The sequence below is a fragment of the Orbicella franksi genome, chromosome 3, assembly GCF_964199315.1.
Source record: "Orbicella franksi chromosome 3, jaOrbFran1.1, whole genome shotgun sequence".
NCBI classification, from domain to species: domain Eukaryota; kingdom Metazoa; phylum Cnidaria; class Anthozoa; order Scleractinia; family Merulinidae; genus Orbicella; species Orbicella franksi.
Window position 1 is genome coordinate 3,436,672 of NC_138147.1, and position 20,625 is coordinate 3,457,296.

Here is a 20,625-nt window from a genome sequence, read left to right on the forward strand (position 1 = left end):
TCATATGCTTTACATTGATGGAATTTTTGTTCCACAATAAACCTTTTTTTTTTATTAGATTGTGTTTGTTCTTCTCCTTCGTTATCAAGTACAAGAACATTTACTTTGACTTACCTTGACTTATTATTTAGGTATATATTCAATATCGCCGCCATATCGGTAAAAAGCCGTTGGATGAAATGACATACGCCGAAGAAATTTGAAAACGCAGTTTTCTTTCTACGGTTAGTACCGTCCACATTAATCCGTCACGAAAACGGAGCTTTACGAAAATGCTACATTAAGTGTGGAAGGAACGTCTTCCGACGCCAACGCTACTAGCGGCTCGCGTCATCGTCGCTTGCCGCTCACACGTCACGCTCACAGTCACGTTTACAGTCACGCTCACACGCTTACTTGTTTTGCGTTTGTCCCCACGGTTTTCGAGGAAAAGAGAGACTGCTCGCAGTCTATGCCCGAGTTTTCCACAAACACAAATCTGAAATCACCGTTTATTGTTGCGTTTTCAGATTACTCCGGCGTGGTGCGGACGGAAAACACCTGAAGCATGATCTGTGTCCTCCAAACGTCAAAAATTTGTTCTCATTGAAAAGTTCTGCTTACAACCTTAGAAGTGCAGATTTCCACATTCCCAGATTTAATACTGTCACCCATGGGAAACACTCGCTAAGATATATTGGACCTATGCTGTGGAATCGACTCTCAACTAACTTAAAAAACTTACCGTCTCTACAATCTTTTAAAAGACAGATCACGTTAACTAATCTTTCACAGAAAATTGAACATGAATGCGAGAACTGTGTTTTATGTAGCACATGATGTACTTACGATTGAATTATTTTAGAATTGTTGGAATTACTGTAAATAATGAAGTTAAATTTTAGTCTCTTTTTATTGTAAATATCAAATTTAGGTTTTTAAATTTTATAATTTATTTTATTTATTTTATGTGTCCCCTATTAGTAGAGGGTTTTTTATCCTCGGCTAGAATGTATTTGATACATTAATAAAGTTATTGATTGATTGATGTTACTTATTCAGAGCATAAACAACGTTTTCAACTCTGGCACGGCCTTAGCTTCCAGTTCCACTTCCGTCTGAATCTTCTGTCAGTTCTGATCCCTTGACAGCGGCTCTCACCAAGAATTCTATGTCATTGGGCAGTTGAGGTCATGTGACATTAGAATTTGGCGGGGAATACGCACGCCATCTTGTTCGCTCTGATTGTCAGCTTGAGTTCGCCACGAGGGAAAATAATTTTCACTTTTTGTCATGTCTGGATCGCCGAAAGAAAATGGTACGGATATAGAGGTGATTTCGCTACGGTTTTGCGACATTTATGGCTTGAGTTTTGTTTTGTTTTTCTTTAAGAACCTTTCGACGACGCTGTCGAAGAAAGGATTATCAATGAAGAATACAAAATCTGGAAAAAGAATACACCGTTTTTGTACGATTTGGTGATGACCCATGCACTGGAATGGCCAAGCCTGACTGTACAATGGCTACCTGACGTTACAAAGTAAGTGCATGCAAATTTTAAACTGCTCGTGTTCGGAGCAGCTTGGATCGATCGAATAGCTTTCAATTTGATCACCACGTCACTCTGTGGGGCACTGTACAACTGTACTTGTGAGGTAAGTTTAGGCTTTTTTGTACTGAAGAACTGGAAGGTTTTTTTGCCGATTTATATTTTTTGGGGATTTTCTAGCCTATTTGATGTGGCATCAACGCTGAAAATTATGGATACTGGTGGTAAAAACCCTGCACTCAAGCCGGGTTACTATAGTACTGTACAATTAGCGGAAAATGAGTCAAAATTCGAGTTTATTTGCAACTGGATGATTTATTCAAAAATAAAGAACTTTGAGACATAACGCTACCTATGTTTTCGTGTAATAAAATAATACAGGTCTTAATCTTTCGCAAGTTTACACTTCTGGTTAAAAATCCTAGTTTTAATGTAGAGCAGCAGTATTTTAAAAAACCTAAGTTGCTGTTCTATGCTGGAGTGTCATTGTTTTTCTCTCACAGGCCAGAAGGAAAAGATTATTCTGTACATAGAATCATTCTTGGGACACACACGTATGTTAACCCACTGTTGTTGTCTTAGTGTAATAACTAAGGTGATTATCATTGATTGCATAGATGACTAAAGATTCCTGGAATTGGACATTCCATTTTTTTATCTGCACCCCCACCCCCTTCTCTATGGAGGGAAGATTTCGACAGCCTAGCTTTTTTTGTTTTTGCCACCTTTGAAGTTTGTATCCCAGGGGTTCAAAATTTTGTGGGCTCCTTTGAAAAATGTTTTGGGCTGACCCTATGTTAGAGATTGCCCTTCATAGGGGAGGGGAGGGGGGGGGGGGGGTGAAACAAAAACAAAAACAAAACACCAAAAACTTTAATTACACCCCAGAGCTAGAGATCATTTAACTAGAATGCCCCAATGCTGGAGACTTGATATTGACCCCTGGATACCATAACTGAAGGTGAATTTTTTGGGGTGTGCTTTTTAAAAACAGTGTAACTTTAATGCAATATTTATAGTTGCTGTCTTTATAAATGGTTTTTAGGTCCGATGAACAGAATCACTTAGTGATAGCAAGTGTTCAGGTTCCCAATGATGATGCCCAGCTCGACACAAGCCACTATGACAGTGAAAAAGGAGGTACTCTGAGATTACTGTTTTACAAATTTGGTATAATTAGTTGATCTTGGTGTGGGGGATTTTACAATAACTGGGAGGGATTTGAAGAAGTTGCTGATGACACCATTCTTTGTATATGCATTGTGGGTTTAAAACAAAGCCTTTGAAAGAGTTTTGCAGTGTTTGAAGGCAAATGTTAATTCTCCCTTCTGTACATTTTGTTGTATTTCTTGGCACAGTAGAAGCAGAAAGTAGGTGTTTGAAGCTGACTTTTGTTCTTTTTCACTACTTACTTTTTACCTGTATGTCCAGGGGTTTGGGGCATTTGATCACATAGTAAAGTGGGCGATTTGAACACCATTTTTACCCAGGGGGATGGGAATTTTACCAACTGAAAATTCAAAGTATCTAATATCCTGAGGGATTGCCCCAGGAAGTGGAAGCTAAAGTTTCAAACTGACTGATACTTTGCCTCTAAATTGTGTTGCCCTTTTTCAAATCGGAAGTTGGTTTTGATTACACTTGATCAATACTAATGATTATTTGGGTATGAAGCTGACTTATTAGCTGTCAAACATGGCCTTTTACACTGTGTGGATACCTCATTGTTTTTTGTTTTGTTTTGTTTTCCAGAGTTTGGAGGGTTTGGCTCAGTGAGTGGAAAAATAGAAATCGAAATTAAGATTAACCATGAAGGTGAAGTTAACAGGTAAAACATTTAATCCAGCCAGCTTAATTTTTACTCTTCTATTCTACGTTGTAATCTTAATTGTCGTTCAACTACATTCGTGAAAATTAAATGTAAACTAAACTGTAGAAATTAAGTCAAAGATGTCTTGTTCAAGTTTGTTCTTTCATATATTGCAGAGCTCGGTATATGCCACAAAATCCATGTATGATTGCAACAAAGACCCCAACAGCAGATGTACTTGTTTTTGACTATACCAAGCACCCTTCCAAGCCAGGTGTCTGTTCTTGTTGTTATAAACTAATTGAAGGGGTGGGTGGAAAAAAGCCCAAAGTGACTCTTGAAAAGCCCCAATGGGGAGTGACCAATTAAGAATACATTACACATTACACTATACATCTCATGTCAAATTCTCATTTTCTGAACAAGGTAGTGAAAAACAATTTGCTAGGAGAATCCTGCAGTCTATCAGATGTCACTTAGGGTCTTTTTCCATGCAACCCTTCAATTGATATATTGAGGAGTGAATACCACATTATACTGGTGTCTAGTTGGAAGACAGTATTATACTTCATGTTGCATGTTGCGTGGGCAGAACCACAGTCTTACTCTTTTATGACATACTATTAACAAAAACAATCACATCAATTTTGTGGGTTGGTGGGTTAAACCATTTGCCAGTCAGGGTGTCAGTTGGTCTGTAGTCAGTCAGACCATCAGTCAGTCGGCCAGCCAGTCAGTCAGTCCATAATCAGGTAGTCAGTCAGTCAGTCAGTCAGTCAGTTAGCCCAATTGTGGTTCCGACTGTCCAGTCGACAATTTTTAAATCAGTCAATCAAGTCTTAACTGCACTTCTGTCATTCAACTCCTCGGTAACTGCATCTATACCAAATGTATTTTAAGATATTGATTCATGTTGTACAACTGTGTATTATCTTTGCTGTTTCTCACATTTTGGATTATTTACTTGCTAGATCCTAATGGTGAATGCCGTCCTGATATCCGACTCAAGGGTCACACTAAGGAAGGCTATGGCTTGTCTTGGAATCCAAATCAGAATGGCAATCTTTTGAGTGCTTCAGATGACTATGTAAGTCACAATTGATAGGCTATGCCGCACAGTGTAACTCCATGTGCTAACTAGCTAATGTATAAGAACACTTATGATCAGTGGGTTGCAACAGATTGCTACATGTCAGGTAATGGTTGGGAAAAAAACAAGGTCAGGGAAATGTCAGGGAATTCTATTTTGAGTCAGGGAAAAATTGATATTTTGAAGGAAATTCAGGGAAATTGAAATAATTTAATACAGCTGATTTAGTACCATTGAAGGCTGGAAGAAATATCAGGGGTCACTGTGTTCCCTTAATGGAGAAGGAATATTTGTTGAAAACTTAAGCCTTAATAATTTTTATGATTGTTTAGGTGAAAAGGACAACTGTAAGAGGAAGCTAGGAAGAAAATTTTATTTTTGTCAGGGAAAAGTCAGGGAATTTTGAAAAGTGATGTCTGTGGCTACCATGTATAGTAATTCACCTTGTTTCTTCAACAGACTGTGTGTCTCTGGGATATTAGCAGCATTGCAAAGGTGCAAACATGTAACATGTTCACAGTGTTTTTTTTGTGAACAAGAAGAATATGTTCAATTCTTGTTTTTTGATATTGATATTTTACATGTAACTCATTTTTACTGACAGAAATTCTTTTCTTTGTTGAGCCAGGAAGCCAAAACACTGGATGCAGCACGGATATTCACTGGGCACACAGCAGTTGTTGAGGTATCTCTATATGTACTGTATGTCATTGTAACTGTGAAAACCAAACTGGCCGTTTCAAAGTAGTTAACCCTTTGTTTGCTTTTTTAGGATGTATCGTGGCATCTTTTACATGAGAGTTTGTTTGGATCAGTAGCTGATGACCACAAGCTTATGATGTGAGTATGAGAGAGAATAAATGGCAAGGACGCTTCTTAAGTTTTCCAGAAGACATAACCTTTGCAATAAATCTAGGCTGACAAATGAGAGTTCAACAAATATCAGTGTAATCAATGAACCACCCAATTGAAAAGGAATCATTCCTTATCACAAAGGTGATTTAGCTTTAACTGGTTGATCTTAAAAGTCAACATAGGTGTAAGAGGAAACTTAACTACAGAAACAAATTTGGAAAAGCTGACATCAACGTCAAGTTGATAATCAATTAAGTGTTTTACTTACCTGCCTTTGCAGTGCAGCAGTTTCTCTAGGAGTTAATCACTTTATAGGTTTAAAAGGGTTAAAGTGCTGTTGATTTCTTTACTTTCTTTAGCTGGGACACACGTTCAACAAACAGTTCAAAGGCAACACACACAGTGGATGCCCACACTGCTGAGGTAAGTACAACGAACTGTCACATCCACATTCTGTAAACTGTGATGTGTGAAGGAAAACAGTAGTGGGCATGGTAGAAGATCAATGTTAATAAAGTTATGTCTGTAAATTTTTCTCAAGTAGTTTTGCTATTACTATAAGTTCTGATTTGTTATCGATTTTTTTCATTTTTTTGTAGGTGAACTGCTTGTCATTTAACCCATACAGCGAGTTCATTCTTGCAACAGGATCTGCAGACAAGGTGAAGAATATTTGTTTTAAATATTTATGCTAGAGAATACAAGTTCTACGAAAAAATGTAGCTTGAAGTAATTATTGCAGTTGCATTGTTAACAAGCAATGCATGCCTTTTGAGGCATCAACACAATTGTTTCCTAATGGGCTGTTCGCAAGGTAGTCTAAACACAACTTTGATCAAAGAGCACACCCAACAACAGCTTGATGTTTCAATGCTGGTTGTGTTAGTAACTGGTGAAAACTAAGAGTTCTTTGAGAGTTCTTTGTCATGTTACATTTGTAATCAGTTGATAATGTTTTGCTGAAACCAACAAAGCCCTCACAAGTGCAAGAAACTATTACACAATGAAGAGTTTCCGTCTTCTCTGTCTAGTACTATGCAGTTGTGCTTTGCTGATCTGTTCACAACATAGCTGTTTATGATTGAACGATGTGTCAATGTCTTCTCTGTTTTATTTCTTCTTTTGTACTTTTTAAGACTGTTGCATTATGGGATTTAAGGAATCTCAAACTTAAACTTCATTCCTTTGAATCACACAAAGATGAAATATTCCAGGTATGTTTAGGCACATTTCTGATGTTATTGTCAATGAGTTACATTGTGTGTTTCATCCTTCGGTAGACTTAAAAATAGTGAGGGTGACAACATTTGTGTTCACTCTTCAGAGATTGTAGTAGTTAATGTTTTGGTCTCAAGATTTTGTAAAAGCAAGTTTGAACACACTACTGATCTGATTGTTTTTTGTTGTGTTCTTGGGCAAAATGTGCAGCTTTCCAGCTCAAAGGGTGATTGAAGCAGTTCTCAAAACTTATACTTCAGCTCCATGTTTCAGTAGTGGTAATGATATATTCAGGAATTATATAAATTATACAAACTCTCTCCATGAGCAGTTTGTGCTCTAAGAGGAATGTCGGATCAAAACTATTTTTTAAATTAAAAAATGCAAACATTTTTTTTGTCCATTGCAGGTTCAGTGGTCTCCACACAACGAGACAATCCTAGCTTCTAGTGGTACAGACAGAAGACTGCATGTGTGGGACTTAAGGTAGCTTTGTTACTCTAATTTAGGTCTCATAGTGATTAAATAGAAAAGTGAAGAAATAGATTATTTTGTCACTACATACAGGAAATTCAACTTGAGTAGAAAACAGAGAATTTTTAATTCACCAGACACTGGAAAAGACCCTAAAGCTGGGACAACAATGGGAAATGCATGCATAACACTGAGAACGCAACACACGCTAATCACCTGGTCACCTGGTCACCTCACCTTCACACAGTTTTTTAGTGTAGATGTGAATGATAAATAAATTTTTTGTTTGTTAGCAAAATTGGCGAGGAGCAGTCATCAGAGGATGCTGAAGATGGACCTCCAGAACTTCTGGTACACAGTGCTTTGTTTGTTGCTGTTATGGCCATAGTTAATAACATGCGAGTTCACCAAGGCATTTGCCTTGGTAAAAGTTTTTACCAAGTTATTTAGTTATTCCAGGATCCTGTAAGGGGCTATGCAATGAAAAAAAAAATGAACCAAATATGAAAAATGTTTTGAAAACTGATTTTGCCTTGTTGAGAATTTTTGTCTGACTATATACAGTGTAAGTTGCCATGTGGCACTAATGTTTCTAGGATGATGGATTTTTGTCCTTCCTAAATGTGTAGGGTATTTGTTTATTCTGATTTCTTAAATGTCTTTCTTTAATATTGTTTCAGTTCATTCATGGTGGCCACACAGCCAAAATTTCAGACTTCTCATGGAATCCAAATGAACCATGGGTACTCTGCAGTGTCTCCGAGGACAACATAATGCAAGTGTGGCAAATGGTAAGTGGCAATAAATCACGAAAAACAAAAACCAAACGTACATTAGCTATTTTCTTAGCCACCATTTGGGATATGTTGTAAATGGTAAATACTGATCCCTTGAAAATTTCACATTTTCGCGCTTGTTCACTAATGATATAAATTTCCTTTTTCTTCAACTTTCTTTGTCAAAGTTCTCTTTAAAAGTAGAGATATCACTTGTTCCCTGAAATTAAGCACAAAAATATCCCCTGTGCCCTTGAAATAACTGATCATGTTCCCTCCTTCTCCAAAACCTCTAGGAGTGCCCTTGTTATTTACATGACTTTGTGTTGAGGACACTTTGGGTACTTTGACAGCAGCATGTTCTCAGATTTCGTCACCAATGGCAACTTTTTGTCACTCTCCTGGTTTAAAGTATTGTTACATCTGTTGTCAGTGGTACTTTTCAGCGGCATCCCTAGAGTTGAGAAAGAACTCATGTTCTTCTTAATTCATTTAAACAGCATTCCATGTGTACAGTTGACTTTTGAATCACGTCAAGTCATCTGACTGGGCGGAATGCAAAAGAAAAATGGCAGGGTATTACCTTGGTTTAAAACTCACTAGGTACTAGCGTTGTTTTCTCACCACGTTCTGTCAGACACGAACGCCCTTCCATCAGGGATGCCTGGTGAAGTGATGGCCATCATAGCATAGCTTTGTTCCTGCATTTCATCTTGACTGTATTTTTTTCCCATTCTTTCCATTATTTTAGGCTGAAAACATTTATAATGACGAAGAACTTGACACTCCAGCATCAGAGCTAGAATCAGGGGCATCGTGAAACTCCTCGTTTTTCAGGCTGGTTAATTAATATATTGTCCTGGGAGAGTCTATGAGTTTTGAACTCTGATCACAGACCTTTGTTTCATGAACATGCATCTAGCCGTGCCGTTTCTTTCATCCCGGGTTTTCAACAGTTCTCTGTAAATGTCGGTACCGCTGGTAATGTTGTAGCTACAGCTAAGGTTGTTCACTGTTTGTCACACATTGTTGTGTTCAGATTTTCGGTGTAAACTCCTTCTTCGATAACTCATGTACATGTACTTCGAAATTCAGCAACAAAGTATTTATCTGCAAGCATTTTTCTTTTTCCTCCCTGAATTTTCACCTGAGGTGTAAAAAATGCTAAGGGAGAAAAAAAGGGCCGCAAGGCCTCTGTAGTATTCTTTGTTCTCAGGCGGCAAGAAGAAAATGAGAATGGTCTGTCTACAATAGGATTCTGTTTACTGCCCTGTTACAATTTGTTCTCTGTGGTATGGAGAATTTTGTTTTGAATCAGCACCTTCACTGTCACTATTCCTTTTGTAAGACGTTTTCCAAGTAAACAGATATTGTACAGAAGTTGTTTTCATTATTAGGTTTAACTCTTAACCAAAGGTAGTGGTTATAGAAATGGTGGTTATCATAGCAGACCTGTTAATATTTTTATGAAAAGAGTGTAGGCATACTTTAAGGTGACGGTCACTCGGCCAGAACACTGTACGATAGTTTGACTTTTAAGTAGTATGCAATTACAGCTGCAATAAAAAAAGCTTTGTAATTATATGTGTAAGAGTGATCTTTTTAGTAAAGGACAGGTGTTTTATACCGTAAACTACCAAAAGCAACGACCCTCGCTTCTTTCGGAATTAGCAGCATTTGGAGCTGGCTTCTTTCAGGGACTCGTTACTTTCGGGGAGCAGAAAACCTTATATAAGGTTGATGCGACTGTGTACTTCTTACGAAATAAAAGAGGGAAGTTCGTAAAAACAGCCCTTAAAACATGAGATGAAATTCTTCGTTCCAGTTTAAATTTATGTTGCTGTCACATGGGGTGTTCCTTGTGTCGAGACCGTGTTGTTTTTCGGCAGCTGGTAGCTACTCCACTGCACCGTTAATTAGTCTGCTATATCAATATCTCGGTGCTCTGGTCAAGATTTCAATTTTAATTTAAAGAAACGTTCCCCTTCAGTTTAAATACGCCCCAGTTGAAAATGACAGTTCAATTTAATGTGAAGAAAAGTTCCTGTGAGTACGTTCTTGTTCGCTTGACTATGAAAGTTTCACAGTTTTTGTTATAAAATGGCGCAACATAAACGGACGAGGCACGAAGTGACATTTCATAATACTTTGTGGCATAAGCAATTCCTTCCCTTGTTGCAGAGTGCCTTTATTATAATTACCAAATGTAGTACCATACGTAACTTTCACTACTTTTGAACTTTGGAACCTTGTTCCCGCTATTTTCGAGGGTCGCTAATTTTGGAAGTTTACGGTAGTTTCCATTGAAAACGTTAGGGAAGCGTCAGTGTAACGGAGCACTGATTTTTCAGTTTACTGGCTAAATGTCATTCATTTCACCTTCTGTTTTAAAAAGTCATGAACAAGATTAAGTCATGAAACAGGCAGGGGCAAAACTCTTACCGGATCAACTCGGATAGCCGATTTTGTTTTCTTTTATCGCTGAGTCGATTTGATTCGGTCCGAGTTTTGTACTCGTCCGTTACAGACCATTGAAAGCTCGGAAAATCCAAACGGTGGTCGTTAGGGCCATTAACGAAGTCACTAGTCGCTTAAAAAGGGTTTTCAGGTGAGAGATAACTGAGGTTTTGCTCAGGACGCGATAACGAACGTCATATCAGTAGTCGTGATATTCGGGGTTCCATTGTGTAAACGAACATCAGTCAGAATAACTGCAATGACTCCATTATTAGAAAGATATTTTTAACATTCGGCAGATCTTCATCCCTGTGGTAACAGTACTTTCTTCTCTAATGCTATTTTTCCGATTTTGATCCTACTCTAGCTCTTTATATTGACAGAAGCTAAGATCAAACACATTCCATGTAAACGTAATGCGACGAAAATATCCTGTGTTGGCAACATAATATTCAGCGCTCCAACAAACTAGAATTCTTAGGAACGGGTTTAACAGGAAAATAAAAAAATCATGTACCGAATCACCCTAAATCTCAAATAAAAGCGATATACCAAAGAATTAAATGAATTCTCCTGAATATTTTATTAATATTCAGTTGACGGAGTTCATTTTGTCAGTCTTAGATTATTGACGCAACAATCTATTATCAAAATCAGTTTGATGTACCTTGATTTGTATCGATCCTGTCTACAACATTGCCATTTAATTGTTTAGTGTTGCAATACTGGAAGATCTTATGGCCATGCAAAATATAGCTAGGTTTTCAACTTGTCGTGGGATCTTACCTAACCATTTTTATAAGGGTGCGTTTCAGTTTTTTTGTGATGATCTGAATCAGGACAAATGATCCAAGATCACTCGGATCATGCTGCATCTGAGGCCCCGTCCACATAACGGCGGATGGATTTTAATACCGAGCTTAATTTCTACGGTTAGGCCAACCATCCACACTAATCAGAGCTTTCGAAAACGCTCTTCAAACTGAAGAATTTTGAAAACGCCGGCTTTGTATTTTAGTGTGGACGGAAAGCATTTTGAAAACGGAGGTTTTAGAAAACGAAGACATCTCGACAATCAAGTGATTTCCCTGCCAGAGATTTCCTCAATACACAAATCCAAAATGACCGACGATTGTTGCGTTTTTAAATTCCTCCGGCGTAGTGGGGACGGAATCTTGGCATTTTTTAATTTTGCGTTTTCAGAGTGAAAACTCTGTGTTCAAATTCCTCCGGCTTAGTGTGGACTGTGGACAGAGCCTAAAAATACCAATGAATCCTTGCCCAGAGTGGATTCATGTCATTCATCGGTTCCTCGGATGCACCACGACCCGAGTGATCAAGTTGAATGATTGATCCTGATCCGGAACATCCTAAAGGAGAACACCCATAATCTATGTTTTTACGCTTACTCAAGCAACTTGTTTTACAACTGAAAATATGATGTAACGATCGTAAATACCAAAGGAAAGCCAAAACTGGGTAGGTTTCCTCCACTAACACATGGCTTATCCCTTTCATCCACAAAGGTGATTCTGTTTTCTATCCCGGTCATGATCGGAGATTTTGCCTTGAAATAGTCCATCATCACCTGATCATCAGTTATGTTGCCAACTTGATGAGAGAGTTTCTTCTCTGCGATAACACTCAGCCCCGCTCCACCCCCGGCCATGTAGGACGATAGAATTACTTTGTACACAGTGGACTGGTCAAGAGCTTGGTACGAAGGGTACTTGCAGGAAGCACAACGAACCTGAATTGCGACCACTCTGCTGCCAGACGGCTTTTTCATGTCGTACTGTATTTGTAGTCCTGCAAGGCAAGGCGAAAGTTGTTTTGAAGGTTGTCATTTATACCTAAATCTTCATTGGGTTGAGATTTAATATTACCACTTTACTTTTTACTGAGGAATCGTGTTGGGTACATACAGGAGGTCTATTTCTGTTGCCTCAATTTTACTCCCAGGGGATATTTTTTCCTACTCAAACGGACTCTATGCCCGTGTACCTTGAGAGAGAAGTGTCTATACAAGTTTTTCATTCACAACATGTTCCAATTGGCTTTGGGCTAAGTTGAGTTAAACTACCTGAGCTTTCAGTAAAAAATATGTGGCAAAGATTAGAGCTATGGGCACGTGCACAGCCAGCTAGTATAATTCAAATAACTGATGCTTCTACGTTCTGTTCAATGCAATGGGCTCCAATTGTTCAACGACACCGATATTTCTGGAATAGGATGTCTCATTGGAAAATGGGTCGCCTCCTATTACATAAACTCTGTCAAATTATAATGGTTAAGTCTGCGCGCGTTCGAGCTTAGGACCCCATCAGGCCGACGCATATTGCCCGCGGTTGCGACTAGGAGTATTTCTATCACCGCTTTTGGATCATGTATGCTAATCCATCGTAAAGTAACCCTCAGCATTCCATGATCATGAGAAAAAAACACTCACTCTGTTTTCCCCATAGCACCAGTAAAGTTATATCCCCAAACTAAAAAAAAATTAATACTTGTCACCTCTTATCAACATTTTCAATGATGTGACTATTTTGCAATTAGATAGCATTGTGGTGGACGCTCAGGCTACTAAGAACAAACTGAAAATTTTAAAAAGTACCTGAGACTTGCAGAAATGACGCACTGGGGTTGCTTTCGTCGTACAGTGAAGCCACCTGTTCAAAAACCTGCACAAGATCCTTGCCTTTAAGTTCCACGATGTCCACCGTGTTTCTGTAGGGGAAACTGTTCGCTATATGACCATATGTGACATTATCTGTGTAATAGAAGCCACATGTGTTAGAAACAAAACGATATTGGGCATTTGAACATTGTCAGTAGAACTGAAATGTTTAGAGAACTTTACAGCTTGTGAATCTTGAAAAGTTCAGCCTAAAGTATTCCAGTCCGTCTTTCGTATTCCATCCTTCCAATACATGCCAACCTTTTGGCCTAATTATCTTCCTGCGACTAGTCCGCCCTGCAACTAGTCCCCGGAAGAGTTTACACGAAGGGACTGGTCGCAGGGACTTGTCCCATGAACAGTTCACACGAAGCGTTTTAAGGAACAAGTCGCAAGGACTTGTCCCAAAAATTCAAACCAAATTTAGTACCTGCGACTAGATTTTGTGGCAAAAATGGCCAGTTCACACAATGGGACTTGTCCCCGCGACTTGTTGCAGGGACTACTCCCCTCGACTGGTCCCCTCGTGTGTGCCGACCTTTATGGACTGCGAATTCTAGTTAAGACACTGCTTGATATTCGTAACGGCTTAATATAACTTATGCTATTTTCTCAGCGATGTGTCAGTAAGGCCTGGAGGGTGCAGTTAAACTATCACTTTCACAGGTGATGGTTCAGTTTAATTAGTGTTTTGTAGGCGTAAATTTACTTTAGCTTTGTTTATTGTTTCCCAAATTTTTGTCCAAAATGTGTCGAAAATGAGATTAAAAGTGTCTGAAAATTAAACGTCCCAAACAAAACTTTCGAAGTTTTAACGTCCGAAATGTTTTTGCAAGTGATAGATACTCGACATCTCTCTGAAACAATTTGCCCCAGGGGTAAATCTTGGCTATTTAACTTGCAGCACACAGTACCTTTAGCGTTGACGAAGATTGATGAAGTTATGCTTCCACTGTTCTGAATCGCAACACTAGCCGTCGTCCATTGTGATTCACTCGCAAATTGTTTAGCGTAGTGAAACACAAATGCGTCTGTGACAACATTTCCTAAGTTGCATTCTTTGAGCATACACCCTGGTTTTCTTGCATCAAGGAAGACGTAGCTGCTACCCACTTTGACCTAAATGATAAAAATTGTCTGCTCCATTTCTTCGCCTTTACAACAAGACACTTTATGTTGTTATAGTATCTTATGGTGCTAGTTTCCTAGTTTCCAACAAGTCCATTACACTATCCCGCTTTTCTGCTTCAAGTCCTGCAGTGGCCTCAGTTGTTCGAAGGCTGGATAACGGTATCAGATAAGTCCAGTGGATAAGTGTTAACAAAGCAAACCAAGTTCTTCGCTGGATAGTGATTTATTCGGTGGATGGAGTTACCTACCTTTCGAACAACCCGGGCCTGATTGCTAAATAATCTCTGCATAATTTGCGAATGCACGCTCTCTTTCGCCTATCATTTCACACGAGTGAAATAACAGCTCAGAGACTAGCCTGTCCTAGAGCAATCTCGTTCCCAGAGTCTTCGTTCCCCTTGACCAGCGGTCGGAAAACGAGAGCTCTGCATTTCAGGCATGCGCCATAGATGCAAACTGTGTAGTGAAACCGGATGGGCAGCATTCGGTTAATTCAAAATGGTTGCTCCCAGAGCTCTCGCTTTCCGACCGCTGGTCAAGGGGAACAAGGACTCTGGGAACGAGATTGGTTCCAGAGGTATGGTCAGATGTGGAGAGCCGGCGCGAAGAACCAGTGGAAAAAAGGCGAGGGGTATGGGGCACTTTCTTTACCAGAACCCCTCGTTTTCAAGCTCGCCTCGTTCCTCTCGCCTTCAGAAATCCGGAGCTAGAGCCTGGAACATGACACTCAGAAATCAGTCTGTGTCCGCAAGCTGAGTGGATCAGGATGTAATCTTTGCACTTTTTGGATTTTTGACAGTCATTGGCAGACAGTTTTCATGACTACCGCTAAAAGTAAACTTTATAACCAGCTTCAGAGACAAAGAAATTAAGCACAGGGAGTAAAAGGCCGCGCGGGCTCTGGAGACGAGAGAAGTGAAGAATTTGTCTCTTACCTCCGACACTTTGGATACCTCACTTTTCATTTGTTGCACCTGCTGGAGGATTTTTGGATCTTTTTTCACTGAGTTGTCCAGTAATATAGGATTTCCACTCCACTTGATCACTTCACCATCAGCATCAAAATCGACCTTCAGTTTTCCGAGGTATTTACCATAAGCAAAGTCCTGAACAACTAACACCCTGGCATCTGGGTTACTGTCCGGTATGATAACCAAGGGATACGGACCGTACGGCTTTTCAGTGGACGGGGGTGTGCCTAGAATGATGCGAAGGGAAAATAAATTTAGGCAATGCTTCCTTGCTGGAATATCGCAGTTTTCATTTGCCTGTGGCGTAAAACCGAAACTTACGAAATTGCAGTGGTCGACCACGGGAAATGTAAACAGACAAACAAACAAATGATGAGCCGTAGCCCACGTCAAGGGCGGGAAAAAAGCGCGGGGAAAAAAGCGCGGGAACTGAAACGCATGAGATCAAATCGAGTTTGGGATTGGTTATGTATCTGGACCATCTGATTAGCAGAGTAAGTAGCGCGATTTTTTTCGACCAATTACAGCGCATACTAGGAGCAAAATCCAGGGCTCGCACTCTTTTTCAGAAAAAGATTTTCAGGACTAATCATACAAATTACAATTTCCTCGATTGTGATTGGTTTAAAAAACTCCTATTTTCCACTAATTTACTTGCCAAGTTGTTTAACGGACAGTTTGTTATTGAACAGTTTGTTATCGGACAGTTCAATAAGCCAATCACATTCAAAGTTGTAGTTTAAATCAACTAATTACATTCAAAGTTGTAGTTACGTGCCTGTGTGCGTCCGTGCGTGCGCTTTTGTGTTTTTGGCACCTAATTGCTGGTAGGAGGCGCAGTTGCCTTAGAATGTTTACATCTCTTTTGTAGGTCTTTTAATGCAAATTTTCCCTATCTTTCATAACTTTGCTATTCTTCTTTTCTCGGAAATTGTAATTTTTATGATTAATTGGTAATAAGACTTCGTGTCGTCCAATTCGGTCTGTAATCATACTCGTGATAAACAAATCGGACTCCCGCTGCGCGGTCGTCCGATTTTGTTATCACTCTTATGATAACCGACCGAATTGGACTCCACTCAGTCCTATTTATTTAAAAGCACGCAGGTTCCTTGCACTGCCCCATTACCTGTGTAAAGGAAGGTGTTTGTGTGCCCTCCCACCACAATATCCACACCGTCGACTTCTTTGGCGATTTTCTTGTCTACGTCTATACCAGCGTGGCCAACGGCAATAATCTTATTGATGTCGAGCTTATTGAGTTCATTCACAGCACTTCTAACAGAATCTACCTCGGGTAGGAACTTCACGTTTGGGCCTGGCCCAGGTTTTGACAGCCTTGAATTAAAAAACAAAGAAGGCACAAGCTGTGGAACATACAAGATGTAGGTGTTGTCATTTGGCGCCCTTTCCTCATAGTTCCACTCGCTAAACGCGCAAGAACAAATGCCTCAACTTAACTGTACTCTTGTAGCCTTCGCGTTTCCCATAAAGACTAAAAACACTTTCGGGAAGAAATATGTTGGACAATAAATCTCTTATTAAACATTTTTGATATCCTATTCATTTTCTCCGTAAGTAGTTTGACTCGCACTACTGGCGCCTGAAAATACTGCAAGTCTCGTAACTATATCCATGGGTTTTTGAAAATCTGTGAGTTCAAGATGGCTGGATCTAAGCCAAGGTTTTTTTATGTGTTTTTATGGACCAAGACGCAGTTGAGGTTCATAAATACAAAAAAAGAACGAGGCTAATATCCAGCCAACTTTCCCAAACGAGCTTGGGAAAACAACTTTCCTTGCGGAAAACAGCGAGTCATCCCGAGCACGCAAGATATACCACACCTTGCCAGTTCGGGCGCAGGATTTGGTTATGTCTAATAAAAAGTCTTAACAAGTCTGGAAAGATAAATAAGATGCGGAATAAAAACTTACATTGGAGTGCTTTGCAGTACATATCCAACCACGCCAATTTTCTCACCCCCGACATCAAAAATCTTCGACTTGGTAAACAAGGGCGGTGACGGCCATGCTGGTTCTTTGCTAACATCCAGATTTGAAACCACTACAGAGAAATTCACCCGACCAAGGAAGGAAACCAGGTTGTCAACGCCATCATCAAATTCGTGATTTCCAAGGGCCTGATTAAACATGGAAAAATGATAAGAATGTTATGCACAGTTCTGTGGTACCAGCATGGTCAGCCTAAACGTACGGATGGGTAGGGGAGGCGGGGGGGGGGGGGGTGGGGGAGGGAAACTGAATTGTATCTAGCTATCTATCTATCGATCCATCCATCCCTCCCTCCCTCCGTCCATCCATCCATCCATCCATCTATCTATCTATCGCACTGCAAGATGTTATTCCGATTTCCAAATAGCTTGCACTACAAATGTCATTTACACGGTCCCTTGCAAAGAAAGCCTCAGCCTGTGCAGACGCTCTTCGGGTTCGTCACGAATGCTCGTCACGGTTAGAGTGCGTGAGAACAAGCGTCCTGGGGATGAGGTTGGCGTGACAAGCCATAAGAATGTCTGCGTTGGAGGCTAAATTAACTTGCAAAACTGCTCCAAGAGTTATATCGGAGAGCAGGCAGATGCCTCCATACCCCGGAAAAACACCAGCACAAAAAGGATCCATCTTGGACAAACAATGTGGTAAAAAACAAAAAAAAAACGAAAAAGTTATTATCAAATTAAAGCGATTATCGCGTTCAGGAGTATATCATATGTGCGTGAATTAAAAAAAAAAAAATAATAAGCTGGAGTCGTGGCACACTGCTCGGCTAATGGAGCAGATAACAACTCCAGCCATTACCTCGGCAATACAGCACGCAATTATTTTACCCTAGCCTATTAACAATTAGTCTACTTTCACATGATCACACGTTCTTTTATCACCATCGTTGCACATTTTTACTTTGTTATTTTTTCACACTTGGCTGCGTTTATGTATTCATACATTCGTGTATTCGTTATGCAAGTACTTCGTTATTAAAAAGGCGGCAGCCTGATGGCCCAAAGCTCACGTTTTAGACACCTTTTAACCAGACATGGACGAACTAGTTTCCGTGTTGGAGAAAATAGCAGACGACTGCACGCAGACTAGGACAAATATGTTTAACCCTGATTAGAAATGTCACATACCAATGCGTCGTATCCAAGCTCGTTCATAAACTTGCTCGTGGCATTTCCGCGGTAAACTCGGTACCACAGTGTTCCTGTAAACACATCTCCTCCAGCAACTAACAGTGTGTTTTTCTCCTGAGATCGAATCTCCTTGAGCATAGTCGCCCTCCGCGCCACTCCACCGAAGCACTTTCCAGCCTGTGCATTTCTGGGGTAACAAAGAAAGCCGTACGAGTCTGTTTCTTCGAATCGCCCGTGATTGTCGTTTGTATGTAGAAGGGTTAGCGAAAAACCCTGTGCCTCGTAGAGTACAAACGAAAACAGCAGGGCGGAAATGATCGCTTTGGCTGTGGTTTCATTCATATCGATCGCAATGGGAGTGGGCAGTGACGAGATATAGCTCGAGAGGGTGTCACTTCACGGGGATTATGGTTTCGGTTTACAATTATGCGCACCAAAAAGTTAACAAGTTACGTCAAGCTCATTGGAGACACACAAAGCCAGCTTGAAAGAAAAAACAAAGAAAGTGCAAGGGTATTGTCAGATCCAGTGCGTACGATAAGATAAAAAGAAGAAATAGCGTCTTGCCTCACCTTCTGGTTAGCCTTTTGAAACTTATTGCCACAGTAAAACCAAAAAAAAAAGCAAAAAAAAAAACAACAACAACAACTAAAAACCATTGCTCTGTCTCATCAGAGAAGTGAGTTCGTTCTCTCCGGTATTCTATAGCTTTGACAAAAAACAATAACGAATACGATAATAAACTTATTGTGAGGCATACCTTTGTTATTTAAATTCTTAAGCCATCAACACACATTTACAAAATGACTGCTTTGTAAGATGAGGAGCACTGGACGTGCTAGTGCTCATATTTGCTACAATGGTACGATTGAACCCTCGAACTCTTAGGGGAAACCAAAAATGCCTTGGGTGGGAGATTCGAGGAAGCCGATAGTAAATGATTGAACAAGCATATCCAAAGGAAAATGTTCTGAGTTGGAGGTAGCGGAGAATTCGATAACCGAGTTGTAGATGTAGCAAGGTTCAACTGAACTTCGTAAGATGCCTTACCAAGACGTCGGAGCCTTTTTCCTTATTCGCGGCGAAGTGAAACGAATTAGCATTAAATTTAGTCAGGTAGTAAATAGTTGCATGTCTGGAGTTCTCGTCCAATGATGTGTGTTATATCACAGTTATTTTCTGATCATGAACGCTTTTGTGTAAAGATAAACGTATGACCTTGCATGTTGATAGTATAATTCTTGACCTGCCACAAGTAATGTAGAGGAGTTGTCAGTGCTGATCGAGCTAAATGAAATGCATCAAAATGGAAACAAAAATTGGCCATCATTTCTGTCCTAGTATATGTCCCTAGAAGGCGAGACAAACACCTCGAAAGGCAAAACAAACAAAAAAAGCAAACAGACAAAAACAAGGGAGTTGCCCTCCATCCGGGGTGACCCTGCGAGGGCCTCCAAGCCAATTGTGTGACTTTTCATACAAACACGCTGCTGCACAACGGAGACTGGGAAAAATAAGCCCATAAATTCTGAACCATTCTGGTAACTAAGGCTTCTTCCAGCTTTCAAAGTCATCAGTTGAAGCAACCTCGCTTTTGCCATAATTCTGCCCAATATAATCTCCGGCGAGCACGACTTATCCTGGGTTAAGAAAGGTCTGAGTCTTTTCCGTAGCGAGGGGTGGGGGGTAGGGGGGTGGGCACGATATGGACTGTGAACTGCCCAATAACGGGCTGCAGGGACTTGGGTACTGTACTATAGAACGGCAGATGGGCAGATGCAGGGATCTCATAGAGCGCAAGGGTTCAATATTCCTGCAATACTGCCTTTTATTTAGCACCGTACACCAATAGTAATATTGGTATTAAAAACCGCCGGCGTCTATCATCATCATCATCATCATCATCATCATCATCATCATCATCATCTTTATTTAAAAACACGGTAAATACATCAGGATTAACAATTTAATATAAAAGCTACAACCGTTATTACGAAAGACAAATGTCAAAAATGAACATTATTAAAAAGTCCACTGCATTGAGAAGGCTGGCCTCAACCTCAATCTGATTTTTTTTGTTTTAGTCCCCTTAATTTATCGGAGTTGGCCTATTGTGTGATGGCTTGTTCATGTGCACCAAGGGATTGTAAAATTTAAATAAGTCATGAATACAGTATTTTAAGATAATCCAGGAGATCAGTTTTCCCTACGTACTGCCCCGATTGAAAGCACTTATGCGTTTCCACTAAATAGGAAATACGTTAATAAGTTAATTAGCGTCCAAAATAAAATAAACTGTCTTAAATGAATTAAAATAAAACCAGAACGTTACTGAGCCGTTGAAAGCGCCAAATACACGTCAATCGTTTGATTTCTTTGAACGGCTTTCGTTATTAGAGCTGCAAATCATGAAATAACTTGAAAAGTTTAATGTCGAGTGCGACAAAAGCTAGCGAGAGACATCACTTGAGGAACAGCTCTTAATTCAAC

General features: G+C 39.9%; 3 protein-coding genes across 4 annotated transcripts in view; 1 reads left to right on the forward strand and 2 right to left on the reverse strand.

Moving 5' to 3' along the window:
- The window catches only part of LOC145480727 (uncharacterized), a 317,856-nt gene that overhangs the window by 68,764 nt on the left and 228,467 nt on the right, over window positions 1–20,625 (reverse strand). The window lies entirely within an intron of this gene.
- LOC145480720 (histone-binding protein RBBP7) lies at window positions 3–9,332 on the forward strand. Its single transcript, XM_081459033.1, has 17 exons — window positions 3–1,297; window positions 1,372–1,519; window positions 2,032–2,082; window positions 2,574–2,668; window positions 3,281–3,356; window positions 3,515–3,612; window positions 4,310–4,425; window positions 4,888–4,923; window positions 5,057–5,113; window positions 5,201–5,268; window positions 5,643–5,706; window positions 5,883–5,945; window positions 6,420–6,497; window positions 6,911–6,987; window positions 7,269–7,326; window positions 7,656–7,766; window positions 8,503–9,332. Exons 1-17 carry the CDS (start codon window positions 1,273–1,275, stop codon window positions 8,569–8,571), a joined length of 1,290 nt encoding a protein of 429 aa, XP_081315159.1. The 5' UTR covers window positions 3–1,272; the 3' UTR covers window positions 8,572–9,332.
- On the reverse strand, window positions 9,254–18,765 carry LOC145480717 (snake venom 5'-nucleotidase-like). 2 transcript variants are annotated; one of them, XM_081459031.1, is made up of 8 exons: window positions 18,133–18,765; window positions 16,922–17,127; window positions 16,117–16,325; window positions 14,952–15,214; window positions 13,800–14,004; window positions 12,823–12,978; window positions 11,668–12,017; window positions 9,254–9,307 (listed from the first exon to the last, which is right to left on the reverse strand). In XM_081459031.1, the coding sequence occupies exons 1-8, from the start codon at window positions 18,475–18,477 to the stop codon at window positions 9,302–9,304; spliced, it is 1,740 nt and encodes a 579-aa protein (XP_081315157.1). In that variant the 5' UTR covers window positions 18,478–18,765; the 3' UTR covers window positions 9,254–9,301. The 2 variants fall into 2 exon arrangements, with proteins under 2 accessions (XP_081315157.1, XP_081315156.1); XM_081459030.1 differs by lacking the exon at window positions 9,254–9,307 and having other exon boundaries at window positions 9,471–12,017.

What these genes read in the sequence shown, in the direction of transcription:
- LOC145480720 (XM_081459033.1), top strand. Translation starts at nt 1,273, where the DNA reads ATGTCTGGATCGCCGAAAGAAAATG. An exon ending in GATGACCACAAGCTTATGAT is followed by an intron (nt 5,269 to 5,642) that starts GTGAGTATGAGA and finishes TACTTTCTTTAG; the next exon opens with CTGGGACACACGTTCAACAA. An exon ending in TGGATGCCCACACTGCTGAG is followed by an intron (nt 5,707 to 5,882) that starts GTAAGTACAACG and finishes ATTTTTTTGTAG; the next exon opens with GTGAACTGCTTGTCATTTAA.
- LOC145480717 (XM_081459030.1), bottom strand. Translation starts at nt 18,477, where the DNA reads ATGAATGAAACCACAGCCAAAGCGATCATTTCCGCCCTGCTGTTTTCG. An exon ending in AGCTTGGATACGACGCATTG is followed by an intron (nt 17,128 to 18,132) that starts GTATGTGACATT and finishes ATGTTTAATCAG; the next exon opens with GCCCTTGGAAATCACGAATT. An exon ending in AGGTATCCAAAGTGTCGGAG is followed by an intron (nt 14,005 to 14,951) that starts GTAAGAGACAAA and finishes TTTATCATTTAG; the next exon opens with GTCAAAGTGGGTAGCAGCTA.